The sequence below is a fragment of the Buteo buteo genome, chromosome 19 (genome assembly GCF_964188355.1).
Source record: "Buteo buteo chromosome 19, bButBut1.hap1.1, whole genome shotgun sequence".
NCBI lineage: Eukaryota > Metazoa > Chordata > Aves > Accipitriformes > Accipitridae > Buteo > Buteo buteo.
Window position 1 is genome coordinate 7,516,923 of NC_134189.1, and position 27,030 is coordinate 7,543,952.

The 27,030-nt window shown below is 42.2% G+C and overlaps 1 protein-coding gene across 2 annotated transcripts in view; it reads right to left on the bottom strand.

Moving 5' to 3' along the window:
- Positions 1-27,030, bottom strand: part of TBXAS1 (thromboxane A synthase 1) — a 242,772-nt gene that overhangs the window by 53,018 nt on the left and 162,724 nt on the right. For both annotated transcript variants that reach the window (XM_075051801.1, XM_075051800.1), the window contains exon 11: positions 13,461-13,775. In XM_075051801.1, coding sequence (XP_074907902.1) covers positions 13,461-13,775 — 315 coding nt within the window. The remainder of the gene's footprint in view (positions 1-13,460; positions 13,776-27,030) is intronic.

Below are 27,030 nucleotides of genomic sequence, written 5' to 3' on the forward strand. Positions count from 1 at the left end.
CAAGCCATTGGGGGAAAACCCCACAACCTCTGACACTATCTGAAGACACGCATGCAACTGGTGTCAAGCTGTGACACTTAAAAGCACTTCTGTGGCACCCACCTATGACAGCCCGGCAGTGCATATTTGTGAATTTCTCACAGGCAGGGAGTAAAATGCTTTTAAACACCACCTTCTTCCCCCCACTCCTCCTCCCAGCGGCGGTCTCTGCTGGCTGGTTTCTACCAGGCAGATAGAGCGAGATCACTTTTAAATAACAATTTCTTCCACTACTTGATTTTTACTCTCCAAAGCTCAGGGGCATGTATCTGAGCATTGGGGTGCCAGCACCACGAGTACCTGCAGCGCAAAGCCAGGATCTGGTAGAAAGTCAGCTGTGGGGTCACCAGGTACCAGAGACTTCGGTGGTGAAATCCAAGAAGTTTGAAGGTTTCTGGAGCGTCCATCGCCAGCAAAGCTGTTTGTGAAGACATAATCTTCAAAGGTGGAGGGCAACAGCACAAAGCTGGGAGAGTCTCATAACTTGACAAACCGCAAAGGGGTAGCTGGGCCCTCCTCCTCGGAAAAATGATGGAAAAACTCACCTTTGGGTGAAGGGGCATTCATACTGCTGGCAAATTATGAAGTGAAATTCAAGTAAACCCCTTGCGACTGCTCCCCCCCCTCTCCCCTTACACTGAAACAACATCAGAGCTATCTGCCGGTGGTGCTTAAATGCTTGTGTTTTTCACATCACAGAGGCAGGAGTTTTGGACCCCCTGATTCCTATACTTACATACCTTTGGAAATTAGCATAAACATCTCAGCTGGCTACCGATGTGATTAAGATGTGCCTCCACTTGGCAATTTTTCCTTTGAAACAAAGCAAAGGCTTTCATTTGTTAAGTGAAAATTCCCCGGTGGAACCCCCTCTCTCTTTCCCTCCCATTTCTGACCCCATATTGGGCACTTTAATCTAATTTTGGTTTGAGGTTTTAGAAGCTGAAGGCTGCTTCTGAAGATCACTGAGGGAAAAGAAATCAGTGGGAGGAACACCACACTTTGAACTGAACGTCCCTGGCACAATGCATATTGGAAAAAGCACTAAGAGCATTTCCCAATCAATGTAGCCGTATTTTTCACACTCGGTTAGAAGAAATGGAAACCTGTGGTAAATAATGCTGCTTTGCACAAGTCCAATTACCCTAAATGATAAATTGCCTAATTATTTTGGCTCTACAGTCTTTCCCAAGTTCTTTATCCTTTTCTTTGTAGTCACTGTCTGCAGAACAAGAGCGTTTGACTGTTACTAATTAGTGAGAGAGAAAGATGCAGGACATTTAGTAAATTCACTTCCCTTTAAATCCATCTTACAGTTATTTTTCCCCATCATGGAAAAAAAAAGTAATCATTTATTTAAAAGCTGCTCTGCTGGAAGAGATTTTTTCTCCATGACTACTCTGATATTAAAACAGTCAGCTTTTGTTTTTTACATTCTCCAGAACACCAAAAGATTCAAGGCACAGCAAGGTTAGATTAACACCTTGAAATTATCTGTAAGGTTCTCTACTTATCAGGCTATTAAATCTTCATTCCTGACTGCACAAAATCTTCTTCATATCATATCTTGAGTACATATGAACTTGATGCATCTTGAAAACAAACTCCAAAAAGCAAGAGCTCTTAGAAGTGTTTTGTTCCAGCTCACAATACGACTTTCTGACATCTTGTTACTTCCTTGTTCCTTCATTTAGATCAACAACTGCAGCAAGGGGCTCTGGATAACTGCCCAATGTTCAGAACTTTTTCACTTCTCAATTTTCTCCTTTAAATTTGAAATGTAACTAGGAGTATTGAGAAAGATATTAAAGTTTATTCAAAATTTCTATTCCACCCAAAGGTCAGAATCATTTTAATGCATTGCTTCTTTGGACCTGAGGGCGTGTTAAGCATTAAAAAAAAAAAAAAAAAAAAAAAGCATTATATCTTTTTTCTCCCACTTATTAACAGAAACTTTTCTGAAATTCAATTTTTGTTTAAGATGCATGTAGAATTAAAATGTTTTACATATAAAATAATATGAATATTTTGTTGAATTCTGAAAGCACAGCTTTCATACAGGTGAAAAGTACTGAGTCAACAGTGCTAAAGAATGAATTCTTCTGCTTGCACAACGTGCCCTAATGCATTATGCCTCAGTGGCAGCCAGGAAGGATAATTCCTAGGACTGAGAAAGTAACTGAGTTTTCAGTCTCATTACATCTGAGACCCGACTAAGGAAACCGCAGAATTTGGTACCAGTTATTAAATGAGTCTTCATTCAAGCACTTATTTATCCATTCAGTGTTGGCTAGAAACCAACAATCCAGTCCATACAAGCTACTGGTGTTTCTAGTGTATAAAGGTTCTCGGTCTCCCCTGATCGAGGTCCTGAATGCCTATCTCAGCAGCTGCTACAGTGGTGAAATTCCACTTCTGAGCAGCTCACTTCCATAGAAAGCATTTTGGGGCACTGACCAAAACATTCAAAACATGACTAGTCACACTGAAGTACAAGGGTTTTGGTTGCTTTAAAGGATTTGATTTTGGAAAAGACCCACAACCGTCAAATCAGTGGGCAATACTAGTGAAAAATTGGTATCACCCAGTTCTCTGAGACAATAAAATCTATTAACTGGTGTGAAATGGAATAGTCCTCAAATAGCAAGCATTTCCTACTTTTCTTTGTGTTTTCCTGACTACTCCCTCTGCACCAGTCTTGCTATCTGGTTAAGTAAGGAAATGTTCACTGATATCACTGGAAGACCACTACATTTCTAGAGCAAGGGCACACCCAGAATTACCACTTTTTCCTTCTTTCCATATTAAAAGGGAAGTATAAGATGAAGCAGGACAAACAATACAAAAGCCATCTCACGCTGGTTAAAAGTAACACACAAACACATTGTTAGAAATGGAAATTATTTAAATACATATGTGCTGCCAGGGTGGTAGAGAAGGAGAAAAAAAAAAGGGGGGGGGAGGTCACAAGAAGTTCATTCTACCAAGAACTGCTTTACATAATCATGAAATGCAAACTAGTTTCCATTCCTTCTGGCACAGGCTCATTCAGCCTTCACTTTGAATGCTTATTGACAAATAAATGGACTGGTTACTTCCTATTAATGCTACCTAATTTATGTACATACCTGGAGGAAAAATTCCATTTTGACCTCACATGCATACAAGCTAAGATCATTCTTAAGCTATGAATATGTTGTATACAAGTTTAATTTCTTCTTGGTTGCTGCTGGGGATTTGCTGTTTCTTAACAAATTAGGCACGTGTTCTCCTCAGCTCAGCTTTCGCACCTTATGCATATAGTATGTGCATTCAGGAATCTGTGCTGAACTTTCAGATGAAAGGCCTTCTTTTCTTCAGCCATGATTCATTCTCTCCCTCCTCCTCTTTCTCATATGCAGGCATGTGCGTGCATACACAACTTGCTAGGTGTTTTTGTTTTATGAGCTGTTCCCTAATACCTCTCCTTCTCTTCCTCTGCCCATGAAAAGTCCTCACCAAGAAAGTGATATTTGGTTTCACAAATCTCAAGAGTCACTATTGTCCTGACCGGGGAAAAGTGCTATTAAAGCAAGATTTTATCCCTGAGTCTTGAAGGCATCTCAGAAGTAGACAGGTCAGTGGAGATCCCTGTAGCAGATGAGGATGCCAGGGCTGGACCAACATCTTCATCCCCTAAGAATCTGCCTTTCAATCTGGGGACACAGAGGGATCTCATTCCAAATGGATGCTAACTAACATAGAGCTTGAAAATGCTTCTTTGTTTAGTTTAGTGTTTCATATTCCCAAGGAGACAAGGTCCTACCTGATGAATGTGACTAGCTGCTAACGTGGAGACACAGTGTGGGATCCTGACACAGATGTCCAAGGCCACCCTCTATCATCTGTAAGTTCTTTCAGGGCCAGATGGTTTGGTTTCTCTGATTTCTTGCATCTGAGGTCATGCCCATGGCTAGCTGTCCTCCCTTTCATTGCTAGGTATTTACAATTTAGCAGCACATACCTTATGGAAAACCTTTTGGTGCCTAACTTCCACGAAAAAAACCAATATGTATATTAGTATAATACCTTTCTGGACTTGACCCCTACTTCACACAGAAAAAAACTCCTGAGCGCTAGACAGACTGCCATCCAAAGATCAGGCACTTATACCCACGAAGGGCATCCCCATTCCAGAGAAGTTCTGCCATGCTCACCTCTCTTCCTGCCATACGTAACTCCTCTGGCAAGACCGGTGCGAATATGTCCCTCCCAAAGTCGTGGAGGGGGGTGGTGTTATTTACTGTGGTTTGAACTTACCTCCTTACTCACTTCTGCAAAGCTCAACTGCCCAGTGCAAAATTTGATCTACCAATTTGACCTGGAACTATGCTCCACCCTGCAAATAATGTTACCTATCTGTAGCTAAAAAGGTAACACTGATACTGGTAGTTAGCACTGATTAAACATTGATATTGGTAGGAATTTGGTTTTCTCTGTCTCTGGGGGGAAGCACATTGATTGCCACGTAACGTCCAGAGTAGTACACAGGAGCAGTTAGGATACAAATCCTGAAGAACCAGTTTCTTACTCAGCAGTGATATTTTTCCTCACATTAAAAGCAAATATGCTCTCTTTCCTCCATAAAAGCCTCAGATGGAGGTGGAGAGAAGGAACAGAAAGATGGGGAAGATGCATTCTTCCCTTCACTTCCTCTTTAAACAAATCTGTCTAATCGCATTTAAAGTGCCGTATTATTAACATCGTCACCATTAAATGGTCCATGTCGCTAGAAAAATTTATTCTTTAACATGAACCTTGTAGCAGTGATAGTGGGTCAATTATTATGAGGATGGCAAAATACCAGGAAAATTCAGGGATGAAAATGAGTTTCTGTGTAGCATACATTACCTGAGACTCAGTTTTACTCAAGAATAGCAATAAGGCAGAGTCACTGAGCAACATGTGACATTGCAAGCAAAAGATAAATTAGTCTTCATGGGCAAGAGACTGATAAGCTTGAACTGGACAAATGGAAAAATAAAAGTCCCTTTTTTTTTTTACTTTGGTGAAGAGGGGTAAATGAACCCTGCAATGTCAACAACAACAAGAAGTTCTTTGAAATATGGGCACATTAATTATCTCAACAACACCTCATTCCAGGCCACATAGAATCGCCAGTTCTCAGCTGTCAAAAGGATTTTCCCAGGAAAGAAGTAAGTTTTTTTCATATCCCGGTTGTCTTTTTGGTAGGGTTCTTGGAAAAGTCAAGGAAGGGGGACAATGCCAAGATACCACTGAGGTTTAAAACATTGACTTTGTTCCTATAAGCTAACAGTAAACTTTTCAAAAAAGCAAAGCCTAACAGACACCCTGGACTTACCAGTTGATAGACTCAACTCTTTCCATATTATAAATAACCTGACTCTCCAGGAAGCACTTATCTTTATAAGAGCTACCTGTGGAGAGCAGAGACCTGTAGATACAGTGCAAGAACTACAAATACATGGTAAGCAAAAAGAATTGCCCTCACATGGCTCCTGGCTGGTCGCACTCTTCCTCCTTGCCCACGCTTCTGCCAAAGGATGACTGCGGCTGCCTACAAACCACAACTTCTGTAAAGCAGGAACAAGCAACTCAGATCGTCCAGAAAGGCCTCCAGGACAACTTCTCTGGCTGGTGCTGTGAGGGTACCTGGGACAGAAGGCAACCTGTGCAAAGAGATACCTGTGAAGGCTTGCACAGTGAGAAAGTTGAGGCTAAGCTTTCCTCCCTAGGTGCTTCCCCTTAGCACTTGAGTCTAGGAACAGGCTTGTGACAAAGTGGGCGAACACAAGGCGGGCTCAAGAGCTTTCTCAGGCTACCTCTCCTTATACAGCAGAGACACAAGTCAGTAAAGAGGCCAAAGCCCTGAGTCTCAGAGGTCCTTAACTGGTTGAAAGTTAGGAAGAGTTAGGAACCAAAATAACCTCTGCCCAAGAAAAGTGGCTTTGGATCTCTTGAGTCCAAAGCCTGCATTCAAATCAGTAGATTCTAGGTACTAAGAGAAGGCAGGAAATGCAGGGAAGGGCTTATTGTCATCTCCTAACTTGGCAGTCTTCAACCTGTATGTACAGAAGCACCACGAGACAAAGATAATTAACTGATTTCAGACACTGAGCAGTTGTATGAAGAACTGCAGAAATATAACCTAACAGCATTCGGTCTCTACGTGTTTAAAAGCATCTTTTTATTTGTTAACAACAAAACTGATTGCTGACAGCTGACACTCATGAATGTTGTGAGGCTCTGCAACATCTTCTTAAACAAATAAAGACATCAAAGAGGGTCATTTCCTTCAACAGAATAAACAGCAAGACCATACAATATTGCTCATGCTTACTGGTTTTATATGTTTTGTGAGTGTATGTGTATGCATGTGTAACAGCGACTCTCTTCTGTGGACTCTTTTCTGCAAACTATTTACAATTCAGTCTCCCTTGATAAATGCAAGCCTCCACCGTCAGCAATATTTGCTTAGTGAAGCTTAGTCTCTGTAGTTGCAAGCTTCTGAGAGCGTAGTGCCTTGAGATACTGCATGAAAGGCACCAAACTCATGCAAATTGTTGTGGTAATTCCCTGACAGTGCCATCTCTCTGACTTTCACCTCTCATTTTCACTATTGCTCAGAGAAAGCAGTCTCTGCTACCAAGAAGATTCTCTGCATAAACAGCTTAAAAATCTAAAGTACTCAATCAGGCACAGAGACGCCGTATAAATGGTCCTACCTCTCACTGCTCTCTGGGAATTTTATGGGAAGGGAAAATTTTGAAATGGCAAAACGTCTTTACGAGAAGACATCTCCATTAGACTGCAGAGATATTACTGAAGGAGCTCTTCAATGCAAAGAACAGAATCATAAGCCAGTGTAAAATAGTATGACTCCACTCAAGCCAATGATGCCGTGCCAAGTTACCCCAGATGAGCAACTGCCACACCCAGTATGTTTGATAGACTACAGCGCCGAAGTCATAAATCATACAGGAGGAGCTTATGTATCAGTCCAGCTCAACCCAGCCCATTCACAACTGACCACACACAGCAGTTAAAATGGAATTAAACTGTACCTTTTCATAAATGAAACTATGGATTGCAATGACTTTGGGCTGGCATCATTCAATATTATTGACACGAAGGAATACAGTCGAAACATGGTCTGGTCAACATTTTCAATTAGACATATTGAAAATATTCCTGGGCCCTAGAGCAATAGGAAAGCAAATATGGGAACAGGAAGATTTCTTTCCATTAAAGAAAAAACTCCATTTAAATAGTGAGAGAGTATGGCAGGACTTTGACGTTTCTTTAAACTTTATGGGCTCTAGCCAGTGTTGAAAATGTTGTTAAGTGACACCAGCACCGAATAGTACGCTAGTGCTTTGTGTGGATAGGAAATGGGAAGGAGTAGAGACATGCTGGGGCTTATCCTGCTCTTCGTTCCTCTCCATACTGATGTTTCTAAGAATCATATCAAGCAGTGATAAATAAGAGCTGTACATGGCATTTTAAAAATAGAATGGAAAACACAGTTGGTCTGGCAGTCTCCAATGAATGTTTTACTGTAATAGCTACCCTTTCATCTATTTACTTTTATTTACTACTCCTGACTCCTGTGCTCTCCTTCACTTTTGTCAGGAGTCCTGAAAGTTTGCCTAGGCATTAGCAGCAAGGAGGGGTGAGCTGCTACTCTGTCCTTCACCAGACCTCTTTGGCTAGCACAGAGCACCTGCAGCCTTGTGTATCAGTGCACCAACACGTTTCAGGTTCTGTAACTAGCACTAGACCTTTAATGCAACTTTTTCTTGTGGTACTTTAAGTAATGAGTGGTTTATGTAGATACAAGCCAAAACCCAAAAATTGTAAGGACCAAGTCCTCCAATTTGTTAATGCAAAGACACGGTTTTCTTTTACTGAGAACGTGCAGTAAATTATTCCTGAAGCTGAGATTAGAATTCGGGTGCTCCTTGCTCCAGATTTCTCTACGTTGGGCACCTTCAAGTATGCATTTCTTTATTACATGGAGACAGAGCAGTTCATTCTTATAACCTCTTTTGCCCTCCTTAGCTACCCCAAAGCATACTTGCTTTCCCTCCCCCAAGAAAATGACCTCATTTCAGTGGTTTAACCTGATCTGTTTACTTTGCAACAGATCAGGAGAACCTACATAGCCACTTAACCACATTTCACCTAAGGGCAACAAATAACTTCTTATGAGAAGTTAACTTGATCACCTATGTTTTTGCAATCTATTTTGTGCCACTACTCTTCCTGTCTAAAATTGTGCAGTCCAGTAAAACAACAACAACAAAAACATAATTTATAATTGTGAATGACTCGGGCTTGAGAGGAGGGAGAAGGGAGGGAGAGAGACATTTAAATGCTAAAATGGGAAGAGAGGTAAGAAAGAGAGACTTCATATTAAGGGAATCCCCAGCATGGAAGATGCAGTAATTTTTCATGCCCTAAGCACTGTGGCTAAGGACAAAACACACAGAGCAGCTCAGAGTGCAGCGGGGCTCAGAAGCAAGCATCCATCTGCTCAGAATGAATGCATGCTGCAGGCTTGCTATGCTTTTGCTAAGCGCACACACACACAAATAAATAAAAATCAACTTGCTTTTACAACAAAATAATCAGTCACCAGTGCAAAACCTGTTCATAAACACATGTCTTCTGAAGGGCTCTTTAACAACTCCACACAAGGGTCGTTTTTGCCTGAAATGGAGAGGGTGAAGACCATGGGTGTATTCCTTCTCACCTGGTTAATGTGGATGAAAACATCTCTTTCACAACTGTATAGCCTCTAATACTTTAGGGATGGTTAGCCACAAACCCTATAAAAATAATCTGGTCTTGAAATAGCAACCTTTTCTTCCCCCCCACACTCCGTCCTCTTCTACTGGCATATACCAGGCTAGCTTCTTGACTGATGCATATCATCGTACCTGTACTAATACCAAACATGTTGTGGCAGTTTACAACCTTCTGAAGATCTGACCCCTCTCTGCTGTCCTGGAAATAGATCTGTGGTCTCTGCAGAAAGTAATACTCTTTTATACACACACAGATGTAGGCGTCCTGCCCCCACTAGCTCATATTTAACTCTCTTTTCATCTTGTTTATTTTGTCTTCATGGTATCAAAGCAAGCTGCACACCCAGCAACAAGCTTGCAACAAATAGGTGCATCTTATTTTCAGTGGATGGCCCTTCACAGGGCACATACTACACCCCCAAGGGATTCATGAAGAGGGCCAGGTCAGAGTCTCTACAATTTCAATTTCAGTTCCTCTGTTAGAGGAAACTTGTCTTTCCCAGTGCAGTTGGAGCAGACACAGGGATTCACTGGTAGAATGGGAAGATGCAGTGTGTGACAGCAGTCACCAGTCAGTACCCTGTCTCTCTGCTTCCCCAGAGATGATGAAAAGCTGTGCACTCCCTTTCTCTACACCCCAAAGATCCAGACAGGTGAGGAGGGCAATAACCTGTGTGTCCTGCCCTCTACAATAACTGAGGATAGAGGTTTCTCCTGCTTGCCGGACTCTGAAATGGGCCAGGTGCCTCTTCCCACTTTCAGGGAAAGAGACATTGTCAAGCCTCCACACCGAGCTATCAGCCAAGAGAAGACCTAAAAAGTCCTTTAGCGAACAGATGAGGAAGGTCCTGCAGGTAAAAAAAGAGGTGACAACCCATGACTCGCTCCAGGCACTGTTTTCTGAGGACACTTTGCCTTGAAGTGCCGTCTCTACAGTGTACTCGTGCAGCGTGGTGGAGAGAGGCAGAGAGGTCTCCCAAGACAGCCGAGACAAACTTGGCCGGACACAACACAGCAGTACAACACGGTCAGTCAGACCTGCCTCTCCTCTGGGCTCCCGACTCCCAGCACAGCACTGGGGCTAGACCACGTCCAGCACCTAACCTCATATTTCTGCACCACACCACAGCCTGCACCAAGCTAGCACAGGGATCTCTAACACAGCAGTGCCTTGGCTTTCACCTTCCCCTTCACGCTGTCCCATTCTGCTAAGGTACCCACTGTGCAAGCAAGACAGAAGAAGATCAGAGCAAATTCAGGGGTATCCTCAAGTACAACACCCAGAGGCACCAAAATACTGCTGTACACCCAGATGGACCAACCTTGCTCTCCTTACTGGCTATCACAAGGTCACTGTGCTTTGAGTTTTTGACTGGTGCGCCAAAACCCCTGGAACTGTGCCTGTCATTTATAGCACCTTTTCTCAGATGACTCTGACATGTCTTTATAAACTTTAGTAAATGAGTGTATAAATCACTCTGTCCACCACCAAGTACAGCCATCTCTGGGATGATACGCAGCAGCTGCTCTAAAATCAGACTGCAGCTCTACACCACAGATTAGGGCAATAAAACATGCTGCATGAGGCAACTGAAATGGTTGGAGGAAGGAAGGAGGACATGGTGGAGAGCATTTTGTAGTTATAATTACCTGAGTATAAATTTGGCTGAAGAGGGTACTGTGTTTAACACTTGCCTATCTGCAAATCAAAGCAGTCTTGCACCACCTGTCAAAACAACCTGACTGTACCATTCTCCATGTTTTGGCCCTTCCTTTCTGAAAATTGCAAAGCACCTTGATAAGAGCAAAGCTGATGTGCTGAGCACAAGCAATAACCTCATCAAATTTCTTAGCACCTGACTTGATAACTGTGACCCTGTAGCTGCTATGTCCCCTCCCTTCCTCGACAACTGGACATAGTGTCTATATAGTCCCAGTTTTAAAATAGCTTCTGCTCCTGTAATTTGCAAATCATTCACATAGATCTTATTTTCTAGGCTAAAAGTAGTTAATTAGAGCCACCAAGGGGACTGAACTGCTGCACCCTTTTCCTTATTCTGGGATGGGCTCCTTGAGCAGTGCATTGCCCCCCCCCCCCTCAAATCATGAACTGTTTGTAATAGGAAATATTTTGAAGGATGGGGCTGCACAGATTAGTTCTATGAATTTCCAGGTATCGAGAACAGCAGATTAATTGTTAGCCTTCTCTCCCTCTCCTCCTTGGCCATACAGCCATATATACATCATCTAAAGCTAAACCTGAAAACTAGTAAAGTATGGGGAAGTGATTTGAAAGGTACTTCCAATCAATATATGACATGGGACAATATGGTTTGGGATGAGGCCACCAGTTTGCGTCGAGGCACCACACAGACTGCATACAGTGCTGACCTGTAAAAACCATTCATTTAATCTGAGTGCCATTTCTCTACACCAAGTTTTAACTTCTCTGCCACGAGTGTCCCTAGCTCCACAGTCTCTCCTAGATACTGCAAAAGCTGAAATTATTAGGAAAATATTCCTGTTAGAGAACCAAGAGAATCAAGCATTACACGTTTGAATTGGATTATTACTGAAATACTACTAATAGTGAGTGACAGCTCAGACAGCCCATATACAACCATAGGGTCCATTTAGGTCTCCAGCCTGGGTCAGGAGCACACTCACATGCAAGTCTCTTGCACTGGTTCACACTGCAGTCTCCAAGTGCACAGCAAGTGCTCCTTTAACTGGAGCTAAACCAGAAGATCGGTCCAACTGCTAAGGGGAATCTGGTACACAGGGCCGGACTGGAACTAACCCAAAATAAACTCCTGAGGTGTGTACAGTGTGCACCCAAGAGTCCTCACTACCAATTGTACTAGATGACGAATCTGTGCCTACGGGAGTATACTACTTGTTAACGTAGACCTAGCCATATACGTGGTCTCCCTATGTGAAATGTCTGTAAGCCATTGGCCAGTTAATGACTGCTTGCCATCAGCTTTCTATGCACTTACATGGAAAAGGTTACTAATTCATATCCCCATCTACAGAGAGATATGAATGACATCGCACACCTATCATATTGGATACCTCTCCCAGCAATTTCACTTTGGTTTCTTAGGCTGTCAGTTTTCAGGAACTGGTGAGGAGATGAACCATATTTTCCTTGGGGCTGCATAGCAGGGGTTTCTATGTGCAACTCTGCCACCAGTATTAACCAGAAAACTGCACATACTCCAGGCCAAGTTGCACCTTCACATCTTTGCAGGCCTTAAGGAAGTCAGCTGAACTAACCGGACACAAGGGCATAATTAGGTCTGCCGTATTTGAATGAAACAATTACATACGCTCCAGCTGGAGTGTTGCAGAGCTAATAACCTAAGAATATAACCCAAGCCCTATAGGTTAGAACATAACACATCAAGGGTTTCATTGTATTGAGTTAATTCACACCAGAGGTATGAAGCATGCACTGAGAAAAAGCTTTGTGGATCAGATTGCGCAGTCCTAACCCTCCACTGCTGTCGTCCATCTGCACCCTCAGAGCAAAAGCAGTTTTAGACAGAGAACCACCACACTCAGAACCTTGTCATGCAAGACAAAAGAAGACACATTCTCTGTACACAAATCCTGGCACAACCAAAAGGAGGGAAAGGGTAGCTTTTGAATGGGCACACTTCTGCATAGTCGAGAATTTTCTATTACCAGCAAAGCAGAAAATTATACAACTCTTTTCTTGTTCTGTAAGTACAACACAGAGCATGGAATGCATAAAAAGTATGAAACTCCCAAAACTGTATAGCTAAGGATTTCAGCATGCAAGTCCAGCAGCTAAAATCCTGCAATACAGCCATGCCTAGTGTCATTTTATTCCTCTTAGCCTCGTGATCCATTATAAAAGCATTCATGAAAAGAAAAAGATCCTCAATCTGAATTCTCATAACTAACAACTCATGCGGAGAGCGTAGGGTAGAAGAATGGCTGCTGCATGGTCTGCTAGATACACAAAATATTGTTAACGGTTATCCAGGAAACATAAATGCCCTTGGTAAATAGAGATAGTGAAGGAGAAGTAATATGAGCAAAGTATAAGAGAATTAGATATTGTGATTTTTTTTTGAAGCATACACATATATTCTGCTGCTGAAGAAAAAAAATGAAGTATGAACATTTAAAGCAAAACTTTGCAGTTTATGGTTTGTAAGAACACTGTTTACGTCCTTACAAAGGTCAGTAAATAAAATTGACCACAACACCAATAAAAGTATCTAGACAAGAGGAAAAAAATAGAATGTGTAGTTTTAGAGTCCAGTAAGAGCTGGTTTATTTCAATAATGTAAAATATTTTGTAAAGGTTAAGCTTTCACTGTGACACAAAGTTTCTGGGCCGTCTCTTCAGTTGCTGTAAAGTGACATTATTTAACAGTTTCCAAAAAACCCTAAACAATATAGATTAATTTTGAATTTTTGGCTGAAAATATTAATAAAACGTTAATATATGCGTATGTAACTGAGAAAAATAGGGTTCATGCGGGTGCCGCAGTGGCATGATGACATTCACATTTGCTCCCTGCATGAAGCTCCACACCAGCACATCGTACTCACGTGTTTTGCTGAGAACTCATCAATCTCCTGAAGTACCTTCTCCTGGCACTCTGGGTTGGTGGCTAGCAAGTACGTGGCAAAGGACAGTGTGCTAGTGGTGGTCTCGTACCCAGCGATCAGGAAGAGGAAAGCTTGGCCTGCTATCTCATCCTCTGTTAATGTCTTCTGAACCTTTTCAGACGGGGCCTTGCCAGCAAGAGGCACCGCGTTCTGGCTGGAAGCGGCAGAAGGATTCATCACATCCAAATACCCGGCTGCCAGGGAGTCAGCTGAGTCACGGGAGTCGAGCATCCACTGGAGAAAATCTCTGCGCCTCTGCAGAATACAGGATGAGAAGAAGCATGAAGAATGGGTCACAGAGCAATGCCTTTACCCATGGGGGATGCAAGGAGAGAGCCGTTTCCTATTTATACTGCCCACTCGGCTCCCACAGAATGGCCAGCAGCCTTTCACCGAACGAGGAGACTTCTACAGGTCAGCTAGAAATGCCATCACTAAGAGCCTGTCACTGCTTTCTTCCCAGTGGGATGAGACTGATCTGTCCCCAATACAGAACAGGTGCATATTTTCACAGAGGATTGCTAATGGCCAGCTCCATATAGAGCTGCTTTCATTCTCAGGGTGAGTGCCTGGCACTTGCTGGAAATAAGGGGATTGACATAGTCCCTGTGCGGTCCTATGTGCACCTGCCAAGTGGAGGTGGCACAACTCATGCTTGGAGGAGTTGGCCCATCTGCTCAGAGGTACCATCCTCATTTGTTCACATGGTCCAAAGCATGAAAGTCACCATCTCGGTTTAGGGTTGCATCTACAATATTTTCTGTACCAGCTTAACAAGGCAGGACTAGAAACTGATCTCAGTAAATTGGTGCATCTTTTTTATGAGACAGTACAGTTATGAACACTTGTACCAACATAGCTTTTTTTAAAAAAAATTTTTTTAAACATATTTGCAGGAATGCAGTACAACAGAAAGCATTCCTCTACCATAAAAACTGTTTGGGTGGCTTGTCTTTGCAAAATGCCCACTGAATGATTCCACTGTTATGAAAACTGCTTTCTTTCACACTAGTTTCTGACAGAAAAACTCTAATAAACAGACCTATGGACAAGAGTGAGTTGACTCCAAACCAGTCTGGACAGCAAGCTTGATTAGGCTTTGAAATATAACCCAAAAGGTTTGAATTGACTTTTGGGAGTGGGCATAATAGAATTGTGCTGAACCTAAGCCATAAGGCTATGTGATTGATTTTCAATTCCTCAAATACCAACAGAATACATGATAGCTCAAGGACTTAGAAGTGACTGCAGTGCCAGAACGTGAAAACTTGTGCAGTGGGATGGACAAAAGAAGGGACCAAGTCTTTCTTCAAAAGAAAAAAATGCTGTAAAGCTGCATTTATCTGTTAAAAAGAAATCATTTGAATGATTTCTTGGATCTGATGATTGAGAGATAAAGTAGAAAAAGGAACAGCTAGAGAAAAGGACAGGCAAACAAGATAAAGTAAGGAAGGACTAATTAATTATAAATGTCAAAGGACTTAATCAGATTAATTTTTTTTCACAAGACATGGGAGAAGGAGGCAGTGAGACAACAAAAAAGGAGAAATACTTAAGTGTCCTGTGCTTAGCTCTGCTGCCAACAAACTGTTCTGACTGATCCACAGGCAGAGAGGAATGGTTATTTTGAGGTTTGAGTAATACAAGGGATTGGCACTGCCTCTTTAACAGCTCTTTCCCTCCACCCCACAGAACCTTCTCATTTTGCACGTGTACATTATGCGCCTTGTACCCATGACCATAGTGCATCTTGCGCCCCGGTACACCCAAGAATCACTGCTCCAGATAGTAGCCAGTGCCGGTCACTGCATGCTGATGGACTCTACAAATTGGCCAGTCAGAGCACATCACCTCTAAGGCACAGGATTCATGCTTTTGCCTCAGTAAGTGAAGGCATTCAAAGCAACATTATACACATTGTGCTCAGCAGATCAGCTCCAGCTCTGAAAATATTTCCTAGTGCCTAGACTTAGGCACAACTTCCATATTCAAATTGGCCACGCTTCCTTGGTCTCTCATTTCTAATACAGCAAGCCAAAAGTTGCAACTGCCCTGCTCCTCCAGCATGATAGAATACCTCTGCTCTTTTATGTTCCTCTAGTCTGGAGGAAACAAGACTTCATGCATACTTCAGCTGTGCATAGCTAAAAATCTCATTTAACTTTTCCAGGAAGGGCTTTATTCACATTGTGGGAGTCCATGTATTGCACAACTCAGACTGCAACTCTTTGGCATAGCCTGTGGTATAGTTCATATATTTGGGTTAGGCTATTTTTTAAATAAAAAACAACCCCAAAACAGTCCAGTTCCAGTGTGCTCATTACTGTGTGGATAAACTAGTCCAGTATAGTAACGAACTGGATCCATAGAAATACTCCCTTTTATCTGTTAAGACCAGTCATCATCACCTAAACTACCTTCGTAACATAAAAATATTTAATTACATTCATATTCAGTAGAATTGTAACACGCTACAGTTCAAATGGTGTAACATTTGGTATGGTTCTGCATTCATCCTTCTCTAGCTGTGAATTTTCTTGTAAACAAACCCATTGCTCTCTGAGAGTTTGCAGTTCCCAGTCACGAGCTGTTAGCTTAGTCTGGTCTTATATTTAGACAATACACTCTCTGGAGACCCTGTAAGATGTTTCTCCAGCCTTAGACAAAATCAGGTCCCAGCCTTATACAAAGCATCTGGTTATTGCTATGATAGTAAAGTAATAATCATAATGACTAATGAATAAAATTTCATTCATGAGAATTTTTGCTGAAAGCAAACTTAATGAATGCTAGCACAAGTGACTATTCCCAAGAATGTGCTCTGAAATGCCTCTGTGGCCATTTTGAGGAGCTCTTTTTATTACTCACATAATATATTTGGTTAGGAATTTAAAAGCTTGTCTTGTTGCAGAATCTGTTTATAAGGTCACCCTATCGAGAAACAACTAGATGCCTTATTTGTGCCATGTAAGTTGTTTACAAGTGAGCAGGGGTTGCTAAGAGCAATGGCTTCATAAACAATCCTTACAAAAACACCATTCATTTGTAAAAACTACTTGAATAATAGTGGGGGGAAAAAAAGTATTAAATTAGAAAGATGCAAGCTTTTTTCCAGATAATTCTACACAGTGGAAGGAGCTATATTTTAGCAAAGCTTCTCTTCCTTATGGTTCATTCTACTTCACTTTAGGCATCAGTATAGAATGCAACATAAAAAATCGTCATCAACCCAAGCGAGAGAAAAGATTTCCAGGGTTATAACAGTCATAATGAAACATATTTTTCTTCCGCACCATCAGGATGAAAAAATCACTCTGACTCAAAACCCTAACAATGGCAATAGAGGCAAACAAACACTAGCATAAAACCAAATATAATTGGATTGTTAAGTGCTGGAAATGAGGAAAAGGTATCTCATGAAAATTCACGGGGGTTTTCTCCACTTCATTTGACAGCAGAAAAAAAAAAAAAGGCATTTTTTTCAGTTTGACAGCAGACCAGGTAGTGATAGTGTCACTGCACAAAAACATTCGCTGGACATCACATACAGCTGCTGCCTTCCTTTTTCCATTGGGGACATTTGTTTGATTTTCCTCACAAAAAGCAGAAGCCCATAATAGCCTCTATCCTGTCCTCTGACACTTGCATAGTTATATTACAATGGCCTCAGAAACAAGTTCCCGCTTCAAAAGAATGGCTTGCCAATGCAACGGACTCTTGTTTTGCCCCCGTACAACACAGAGCCTATCATTAAGCCAATGAAAATTGAATGGAAAGCTACTATTTGAAAAAATCTAATTTGAATGCAGTATGGGACAGGGTGCATGTCTAACTTGGTGGTGACACAGACATCCCCTTTGAAATATATAATAAGACAAGCCCCGCTTTCAGCTTCCCCGAGATAGACACCTTGCAATATATTTCCTGACACCAGTGTTCTGGGCCGTATCATTTCTCTCATTAGTCTCCTTAAACATCACCTGGCCATGCAGAGAAATCATTCTGCACAGAACCGTAACAAGCTATGTGCTACACACTGGAAGAATAGATGTGTGCTATACTGGGGAAGGCCAATCCAGCAGCATGTATCACCCCTCCTCAAATCACTGCTTTTAAGTTTTGCAACTGTCAGAAGAAGAAAGATATATCACTCACATTTGTGATGTATCATGACTTTTCTCACAGGAGGCAAGGGTCCTGGGGGGGTGGGGGATGTCTCCAGCTCTTTCCATCCTAAACAGGGAACTGTGTTTTCATATCTAAGACTGACATCCCAGCTGACCTTTTGGCAAATTCACCGCTGCTTTGGGGATCCAGGGGACCCTTGGGTTATGCTTTTGGCAGAGAGATTGAGCCATTCAACTTCGCTGCAAGGTGAAGGAAAAAACTACTTACGGAAAACTACCCAATGTATATCAGTTGGAATGTCTCTTCTTAATGCTGTGATTTCAGTTGTGTTTTCTGCAAACTATACTCAAACTTTGCACCACTCTGATAGTTCAGCTCACCATTTTGAGTTCAAAAGAGCCCAGAACTACAAAAAGCAACTGAAAGATGAATCAAGGAATCAAACTAGATGACGTAATTGGTTGGTATTCTGTAAAGCACTTGCTGTGGTGCAGAAGTCATACAAATGTGATGCTGCTAATATAATACCACTCACAAGAAACTGTGCAGACCCTCCTTGCTCTGATGGCAGCTCAAAAAAGCTGAAGCTAAGCTTCAGAATCCTTACCTAACAGGTAGAAAGCTCATATCTTATAATATTTCCATTTCCTACAAACTTGTACAAACACTGCTATATTAGTTTATATCCAGGTCACTTTTGTAAGTTTGATTTAGCAACCATCATTTTAGGTGAGACAAACCTGTGTCACCCTGAAGTTACCAGTAAAGCACAACGGTAGCTACCTAGATCCTTTTGAAAAAGAAGCACAAGCTGCAGTCCCACTAAAACTATAATTTTGCCAAACTGCCTTGAAAGGATCAAATTCAACCTCTCCTTAACGCTTGCAGGTTTCATTTGGTTTCTCAGTGAAATCACAAAAAAGCCAGTCTCTCTGCCAACACATCCAGTCCCAAAACATTTCAAAGAGATCGTCCCTTTGCCTTGTGCTTGAACCCAGAAGCTGGAATTAACTGGGAGGCCAGAGCTGACAGCCCTCAAATTTGTGCATCTGAAGGTTGGGGACATGGTGCTCTCACAGGTGACGCTCAGCTCTGGAAGGACCTGAAGTCTGTGAACTGCAGGGTACGGCCGTCGTTCGTCGGCTTTCAGTCTGGCAGAAAATACTCCTTTGTTTGCATTTGTTAACATCAGCTGGTGAAACCACTGTAATGTTCTTATTGTAAATGGGCTGAATGTCTGACAGCAGGCATGTCTTACAAAGCAATATAACTTGCATTAAAACCTGAGTAAATTTAAACCAAACAAAAAATATTCAGAGTGCCCACTTGGAAAGTGGAGCAGCCTTTTGCCAGCCTGGCCTGATCTTAACGGTTGTAGTGAAACTCCAGACTGAGAAGATTTTGTATAACTTTGGACTTGTTCTGATATTTTCATATATTATCATCACTAAACTCCCATGCAAGTTTCTGGCAGTAGTTCACAGCAGTGAGGGAGCACTGTGAGTATTCAATGACACCACATTTGATGGCAGAAGCCACAGCAATGACTTTGCTTTCTACTTGAAAGAAAAAAGAAGTGTCCCTACAATAATGTTGCAAAAATGCTACATGAAATGCTGAGCAAGCCCCAAAGGGGCAGGTATGTCAGCAAATTGATGAAAGCACCTGAGCATGGAAAGTATTAAACATGGTAACAAAACATATCTTCTATATACCAACAATGTTCTTTTAAAAAAATAAAAATAAAAAAAACAAGAGTAAGTGTAAATTCAAGTATGACATGGATTTTATTGGCTGAGTTTGCCGCTAAATCTGCAGAGTGGCTGATATGAATTACGGGTTAAAGCACTGACCTCCACAGAAGCTGCCATGCTTAAAGCTGCGCTCCCTTTTTTTGTTTTTAAAACACAGTTAGAACTGGTGCAGCTTCTCCATCTGTAAAATCAGTACAACATGCATCAAATCTTAAAAAAAACCATGAGGAAAAGCTAATGATGATCTCAGAAAACCCTTTAAGATCTAGGATGAAAACAGATTTTCACAGACTCAAAGAGTTTAAGGCAAAAGCACCATCACATGGGGGAAAGAGGCCTGGAAGGAACTCAGCAAGTTATCTACTCCATCCCCTTGCCACGAGGCAGCATCAGCCAAACCGACACTGACAGCTGTTTGTCTAACCTGGTCTTAAAAATCCAGCCAAACTCCAGCTTCCCGCAGCCTCCCCAGGCAGTCCACCCCAGCACTGAACCATTTTCGTCACTGGAGAGGTTTCCTCTCCTCCAGGGAGTCACTGCAGATATTGCAAATCATCAGATTTCACCCAGCTACATCCGTAATATCAGAGGCTCCACAACCTGTATCTGTACATGTGTCTCTGTCTCTCTCTTTATGTTACTTCAGTAGGTCTTTAACAAAGCATGCTGATAACAGAAAAATCATACTGCTAAAAAATATAAAAGTATTTTCACATGGTAGTGCCTCCATTCATGAGGTGAGGGAGAAGAGTGCTCAGGTACTGCTGGTTTCTTCCTCAAAAATTTTGCACTTTTCTGACCTTCAAAATGCAAAGTTAAAGTAAGAACATTAGTAATCTACAGAGGCATGGGCAAGCCTAATTCAACCTGAAAAATAAAGCTGAGAAGAATTCTTAAAAATCAAGATTTTGTTAGGGACCCTTCTCCCTTCAGCTTAAACTGCTGCAAGTGGCACTAGAGGGCTCACATCTTGAAAGACAACAGGCTCCTTCTCGAGATGTTCCCACAGAGTCCAGGGATGAAAATAAATTTGAATTTCAGATCTAATTGTTAGCAAATGGAGAGAGAGCGAAGAACTGTTTCTAGCTGAGACAAGCTTAACGTCGCTCTTTATGGCTCTTGTAGAAGGAGGCTATTTTCAATCTGAAGTGTGTGGACCTGTTGACTGTGAACTGCACAAGTCCTAGCTGGAGGTCTAACTTGGCTGAAGTGATACATGGGGTGAAGAGGTACTACAGTTATGGGAGAGAGAAAATAAGGCACATACCTATTTGATTGTTTCATTAATTATGTGGGCCCACAGAGAAACCTCCAGCTTGCCTAGAGAGCTGGAAACCCTTCCAGTAGTTCTTCTGTGTAAAACCAAGGGATTGCCTGCAGCCTGGTCCATTTACACCCCTAATGAACTGACCATTGTCTCTGACTCTGGGGAGTTTCCTTCCAATACCAGGCTGAGCAGAATGAGCTGGGTGCCTAAGAGAAGCACTGAGTTTCTCCACGAAATTCAGTCTAATGGCAAACAAGTGTCATTCACTTTGTGGCAGCTGGTTGGCATCTCCGCCGCGTTGGGCTGGCAGCCTAAGCCCAGAGCACAGCACAACAGTATAATCACCACAGCTCCCTCCATCGCATACACGTGTGGGGAAGGCTCAGAAAACAGCCCAAAATGCAACGGTTGGAGAGTCTCATCCAGCTTTCCTAACCCCTGCATCATGGTGAGCGAGAGACACTGGTAGCAACTAACAGTGGACTGCAACTTCCTTATCCTGTATTTGCAAAACATTTAGGATAACAACACTCCGATAATGACTCCTGGCATTATCAGAGTCCAAACAATAAATATTGGATTTGTGTGTGTGGTAGCTGAGCTTCTCCTGCCCCACACGTTTGGTTGCTTGGAGGTGGAGGAGTGAGATTATCAGAATACACAGTGGGCAAGCACAACAAAAGAAGAAATAACTGGGCGCTGGGGAGGAAGAAGAGCTTGGGCTGGGCTCTGCTGCTGCACGCCAGCGTGTGGAACAGGCACCCACTTCCAAATCAGCCACGAGCTGACCACCCTCCCGCACGCTGTATGCATGCATCCTCTCCCAAAGCTTATCTGGCCTCCCAGTAAAGCATCCGACACTCCTCCCCTCTGCTGTTTGCAGGAGGAAGGGAGGATGCAGGAAGGGAGTGTTTTAGGCTAAGTGACACCCAGAAGCTTGACCCTCTGCTGACTCAAATTGCTGACTAAAGGCGGCTGTTGCAGGCAGCCCTCTGTTCCTTTTCTATTTGCCACAGATTATAATTGTATTTGCTTAACTTTAATTCCTGATTAATAATCAGTTCTGGTTTTAGCAGTTGCCTGACATTCAAGAAAATGCACAGGAATCTCATTATTGCTTCGTTATCCTTTGTTCTTCCTGCCCCGTACGCTCTCTTTAACAAGTTTGCGAAGCCCCACCACCCACTTTGAAGAACCATCAGGACATTTCGGGGCCATCCTGGGAATTTGCTGTTCACATCCTGTCCTGTCCTCCCTCATGTCTCCCCGTGGTTTGTTCAAGATCCTCTCTTTCTGCATCATGTTACATACAGACTGCATACCTTTTGAGGGAAGGAACACCTCATTATTTGGTTTTGTGATGGCCTTAAGTAATTCTGGGTAACTAAAAAAATACCTTTTTTTTTTAAACTAATTATGGCTGTGAGACTGATATAAATGACATGTACTGTTACAAAAAAGTACAGTTAATGTTATTTATGTTCTTTATTAATGACATGGAAAAAACACTTGCCTTTCCTATTACTTCTCTGAGCAACTGCTCTCCGCTGCTGGCAGGCGATTCTACTGCTGGCTTATCCATTCACGATCACACCTGCACCCTACATAAGGATTATCCTGGATCTTTGGCTATATTAAACTGGCTTTTACCTATAGCACATAAATCACTTCTACATCTGACTCTCCACTTGTGTGCATGAAGGGGTACAGGTTTCTAACGCCGTGGGTGAAAGCAGCACTGGGAAGGAAAGGATTATTTTGAGCTACCCAGTGACCAATAACAAATTGTGTTATCCTTCGCAGTTTCATGGATGCTCGGTTCAGTTATGGGTTTTATCCAATAGATGGCTCCTTGGTAGCAGGAAGGATTCTCCCCCTGCTCTCCTTTCCTTTACAGAGCTTCAGTACGACTTTCTAATATTTACACAGCTATTATCTTGCAAATATAGGCATTTTGTGCACACTGATAAACACACAGAAGAAGCATGTGTGTGTGAATTAAAGAACAAAAGAAAAATTAGATAGCATTTTATATTTTTCGTGCCACTTTGTCCTCTGCCAGTACAGGGATGCATGAAAAATGACAGTCAGGCAGCCCTGTGGTCTGGAATGCTTCCTAAAGTCAAACTAAAAAAAATATAACTTCAGAAACACATGAATATTAACAGCATGCCAGAATACCAGCTGTCTTTCTCCCCCAAAATATGAGGACATCTCCCACATCTTACATATCCCTGACTGAGCAATACTTAAGCAACTTACAGGCATCATTACTCCTCTGTCAATGAAAGATTTTTCACAAGAAAAAAAAAAATCTTATGTGTAATTATTGATATAATGAACCAGGAGAGCGCTATGCAATTGGCAGGGTGCAAGTTAACATCATTATGAGTAATGCTGCCATTTCTGAGATGGGGAAAGCGAATACGCTTTTGTTGTTTTCCAGAAAAACATAATCAGAATAATAATAGAAAAAGCTGAGACATTAATTACATTCAGACAAATCATGTTTATCCCATATAGGAGCTTGTGACTTCTCCGAATCAGAAGAGCAGTTTCCAGGCATTTCTGTCCTGAGATCTACCTTGCATCTCACTCAGGTCTTGTCAAGATCTTGTCAAACACCCGGCAGTAACCCCACTTTGGGGATTGTGACCCTCTGGTCAGACCACGCGATCAAGTGAAAAGTAAAAACAGAACACCCACAATAAATAATAAGTCTCATAGAAGCCAGACCATGGTTATTTAAATCCCTGCGGCTTAACACTTCCATGGGGCACAACTATAAGCGCACTATACCTGCTGTTAGCATCTAATATAATAACATTACTAATAATAACCTTTATCCTTGAAATATTAAGCTGCTTTGAAAAGGCGGGGAAAGGTACCCGTTTACTATAAATATACATATAAATATATAGCATTGTAACATTAGCACAATTACAGCCATAACTGTCAAGAAGAAAATGTTTCGTCCCTTTTTAAAGCCGAGCACAATCACTGTTTATATTTCAGTGCTCCAAAAGGACTTGACTAACTCCATACCTCAAATCAGCTTTTTGCTAGCTAAAACTTGGAAAATATGAACCAAATTGCATTTTGCTCACTCCAAAATAAGCTCATTGGCATGCTTGATCATGGGCTGTGACACTATTGCTTCCCTTTACTCCTGAGCAGACACCCCAAACAGTCCTCCAGCCTACTGGGTATCGTGCAGAGAAACAGCACGTGTAAAGGTAGCTCCGTGCTCTGGTGACCCCTCAACTGGTATACGGGCCTTTTGCATCCCCAGAGAAGAGCTGTGACATTGCTCTTAAACAGCACAAGGAGCAGATTTAACTCCTGGCCAGTCCCAATACTGGTGAGACAGAAAAACTCTTTCTTTCCTCCTCTCAGGACTCTTCTTTCAGGATGCTGCAGCCAGCAGACCTTACCCAGACCCAAAGCCAAGCCTGCAGACTTCCACCCTCCTCCCCTTTTCAAGGGGCCAAGTTACAAATGTGCTAAAAATCAGAGTTCACAACTGAAATACTGACAACAATTTTCACCACGGAGCAGTTTAAAACAGGCAGCAGTGATATTCATTAAGCTGTTAATAATGGATTGTGGCACAAAGCAATTTATCAAGTTTCCATTGTAATTAAAATCACTGAATATTTGGGCACTTGCAATGCACCTAGCTCTCCCTGCTTCTGAAGCTTTACATTTTAATGTGAATTATGGCTCCCTCTCCTCAGAGACCTACTAAAAAGCCCATTTTAATTGGTATGTTTTTAATTGAGATTACATTATTAAAAAGGGTACGTTTCTGTTGAAGACAGAAAGGAGGTGCTCAGCTCCCCTCCAGTCTCTGCCTCTCTTAGATATAGCTTGCTTATCCCAGCGGGAGGGAAAAATGAAGGGTAATCGCTGCGAAGAAAGTGGAGAAAGCCGTGCGCAGTCACAGGCTATGAAGCCAGGGCAAAGCTGCCGTTGACTGAGGCGGATGCAGGATTTCCTAGGTGGATTTTCAGGGAGGGAGAGGAATCGCCACAATAGTTCAGGCCGCTCTTTAGCAAAAGGCAGACAGAGGAACGCCACGCAGGGATTCCTGCCTCGCAGCCAGCTGACATTGAGGGCACATTTTAGAAAGCCTCTCCTCAAGGTTTCCAGTGACACACAATCTGTCGTTTTCCATAATAAGTAACTCTAATGTTAAATTATCCTCAAAATCCAGATACGGTCATGAACGGATGGGGTCAAGCGAAGGCCTCCGGCTCTGCCGGCTCCAGCAGGCTGGGGGGGGGGGGAGGCAGCCCCCAGGGCAGCCTGGGCACGGTGGCAGGAAGAGAATTGCCAACAAAGTAAAGTTGGTCACCTTTGTGCATTGAGACGGTCAGATTGACTTGCAACCAGGTTCAAAAGAAAAGCAACTTCAGGTACTTGGCATCCAAATGCTGGCCACATAAATGGTTCTCCTGTTGGCAAGATGGGCTGTCGGTGTCTCATAATAGTAGGAGTATGGATCTGCTAAGGTAAGTAGACACAAGAGAAAAGGGAGAAATACCAAAGGAGTGCAAAGTAGATACCAACAGTTGAGACAGATCAAGGGAAAAACCTCCAGAGATCAAAACATGCCAACAGATGGACAAGACGGTTGAACCAGAATGAAATATCATGGAATGGCTTTTTCATAACTGCTTCAGAAAAGGTCATACTGTATTGCAAAAAGAAGGCAGTGCGTGGGGCTGAGAGAGGTCACTGTAGGCAAATAGAGACACTCAGAGAATAACAGAGACAAATTCAAAGATCACTCACTAATACCACAAGTGCCGCAACTCCCCTCCTAGTTCTGGGAGTGACTCAGGGAGGAAGGATAGTGAACCAATAACAAATAAAAGGGAAAAAAAAAAAAGGATGAAATATGAAAGACAAAACTGAAAAGGTTAAAACTGACAGAGAAAGGGAAAGCTCTGTTATAGCAATTAGGTCAGTAAATATGTGATTTTTTTCTAAATTAAGAATTTAGATGCTACGCTCTAGTTACATATGTCAGAAGAACATGTAACTGCTTCTAGAGGGAAATTACCAAAACATTCTATTGCTCTGAACAGCAAGGTAAAATAAATGCATAAAACTCCCAGTCCCATTCAACAGATCCTTGCAGATTTAGATCAAGAGTAAGCAAAAAAAAAAAAAAGGCTATGTAAATGAAGATTAACTCTTATATCCCACCTTGGCATTAAAGGCCACCACCCTGTTATGCAGAAGATTAATCTCCAGATGATTTCATTTTATGGCAAGACTCCCTTTATTTGCTGATTTGAAAACCCCACACCCTGGATGAAGACCAGATCACAGATTAAGCAGAAAAAAGGAAAGCCTTTCAGCGACCTAAAGTAGGATCTTCTGAGAAACTTGGGAGGGACAGACTGTAAGGATAACATACAGGAGAGATGATGAACTGTAAGAGAGAGAAGTTACAAAAGAAAGGGAACATGCACAACTTCAGGGTGACGTTTTTTCCTTTCAGCCAAAGGGATGAATACCGAGACCATATCATGAAGGAAAGCAAATGATAGGAAGCGGGAAAAGACACGTTGGAGAAGATTTACTTTATGCTGAGGGAATCGCAAAGAGAAACTGTACTTCCAAGCCTATAGGAAAATGACCCTGAAAGACAGATGTAACACTGCTTAGGCTGGATATTTTGCACAGATGAGAACATGAGGCAGAAAGGCCAGATTACTTACTGATTTGGCATGTATCAACAGATATATGACTACATCAGATTCTGCCCCAAGTGCTATGAAAGAAAGGCAGCTGGAGATGCTTTACTGCCTTCCCAGAAAACAGATACCTTCTTCTCAGCCCTGGACACGGCAAAGTCTCATCGGGTATGTGTAACTTCTGCGATCCAACACCCAGGAACATTTCCCCAAAGACACACAGTGACCTAACAGGTTGCAACAGCCTTGATCCAATTATTTGCTCTGATCGGAGTATCAGGAGAGATGCTAACTAACCAGGGGACAAACTTTATGTCTAAGGTCATGAAACAGCAGTATTGAGTACTAGGTATAAAAAGTATTAAAGCCTATGCCACATCCTCCTCAAACAGATGGCCTTTCAGAAAGATTTAATCAGACATTGAAATGCATGCTGCGAATACTCATTACTAGCACAGGATCAGGCTGGGACAAGTGGCCAGCACTGACGTTATTGCCTACAGGGAATTACCACAGGCATAAACAGGATTTTCAGTGTTTGAACTTCTCTCCGGATAACAAGCACAGGGTCCCCTTGCCATCATAAGGGAGGGTAAAGCAAAATATTCATGATGGGATGGGCCAGCTCTAGGTTGCAGAGGAGAAGCAAAAGA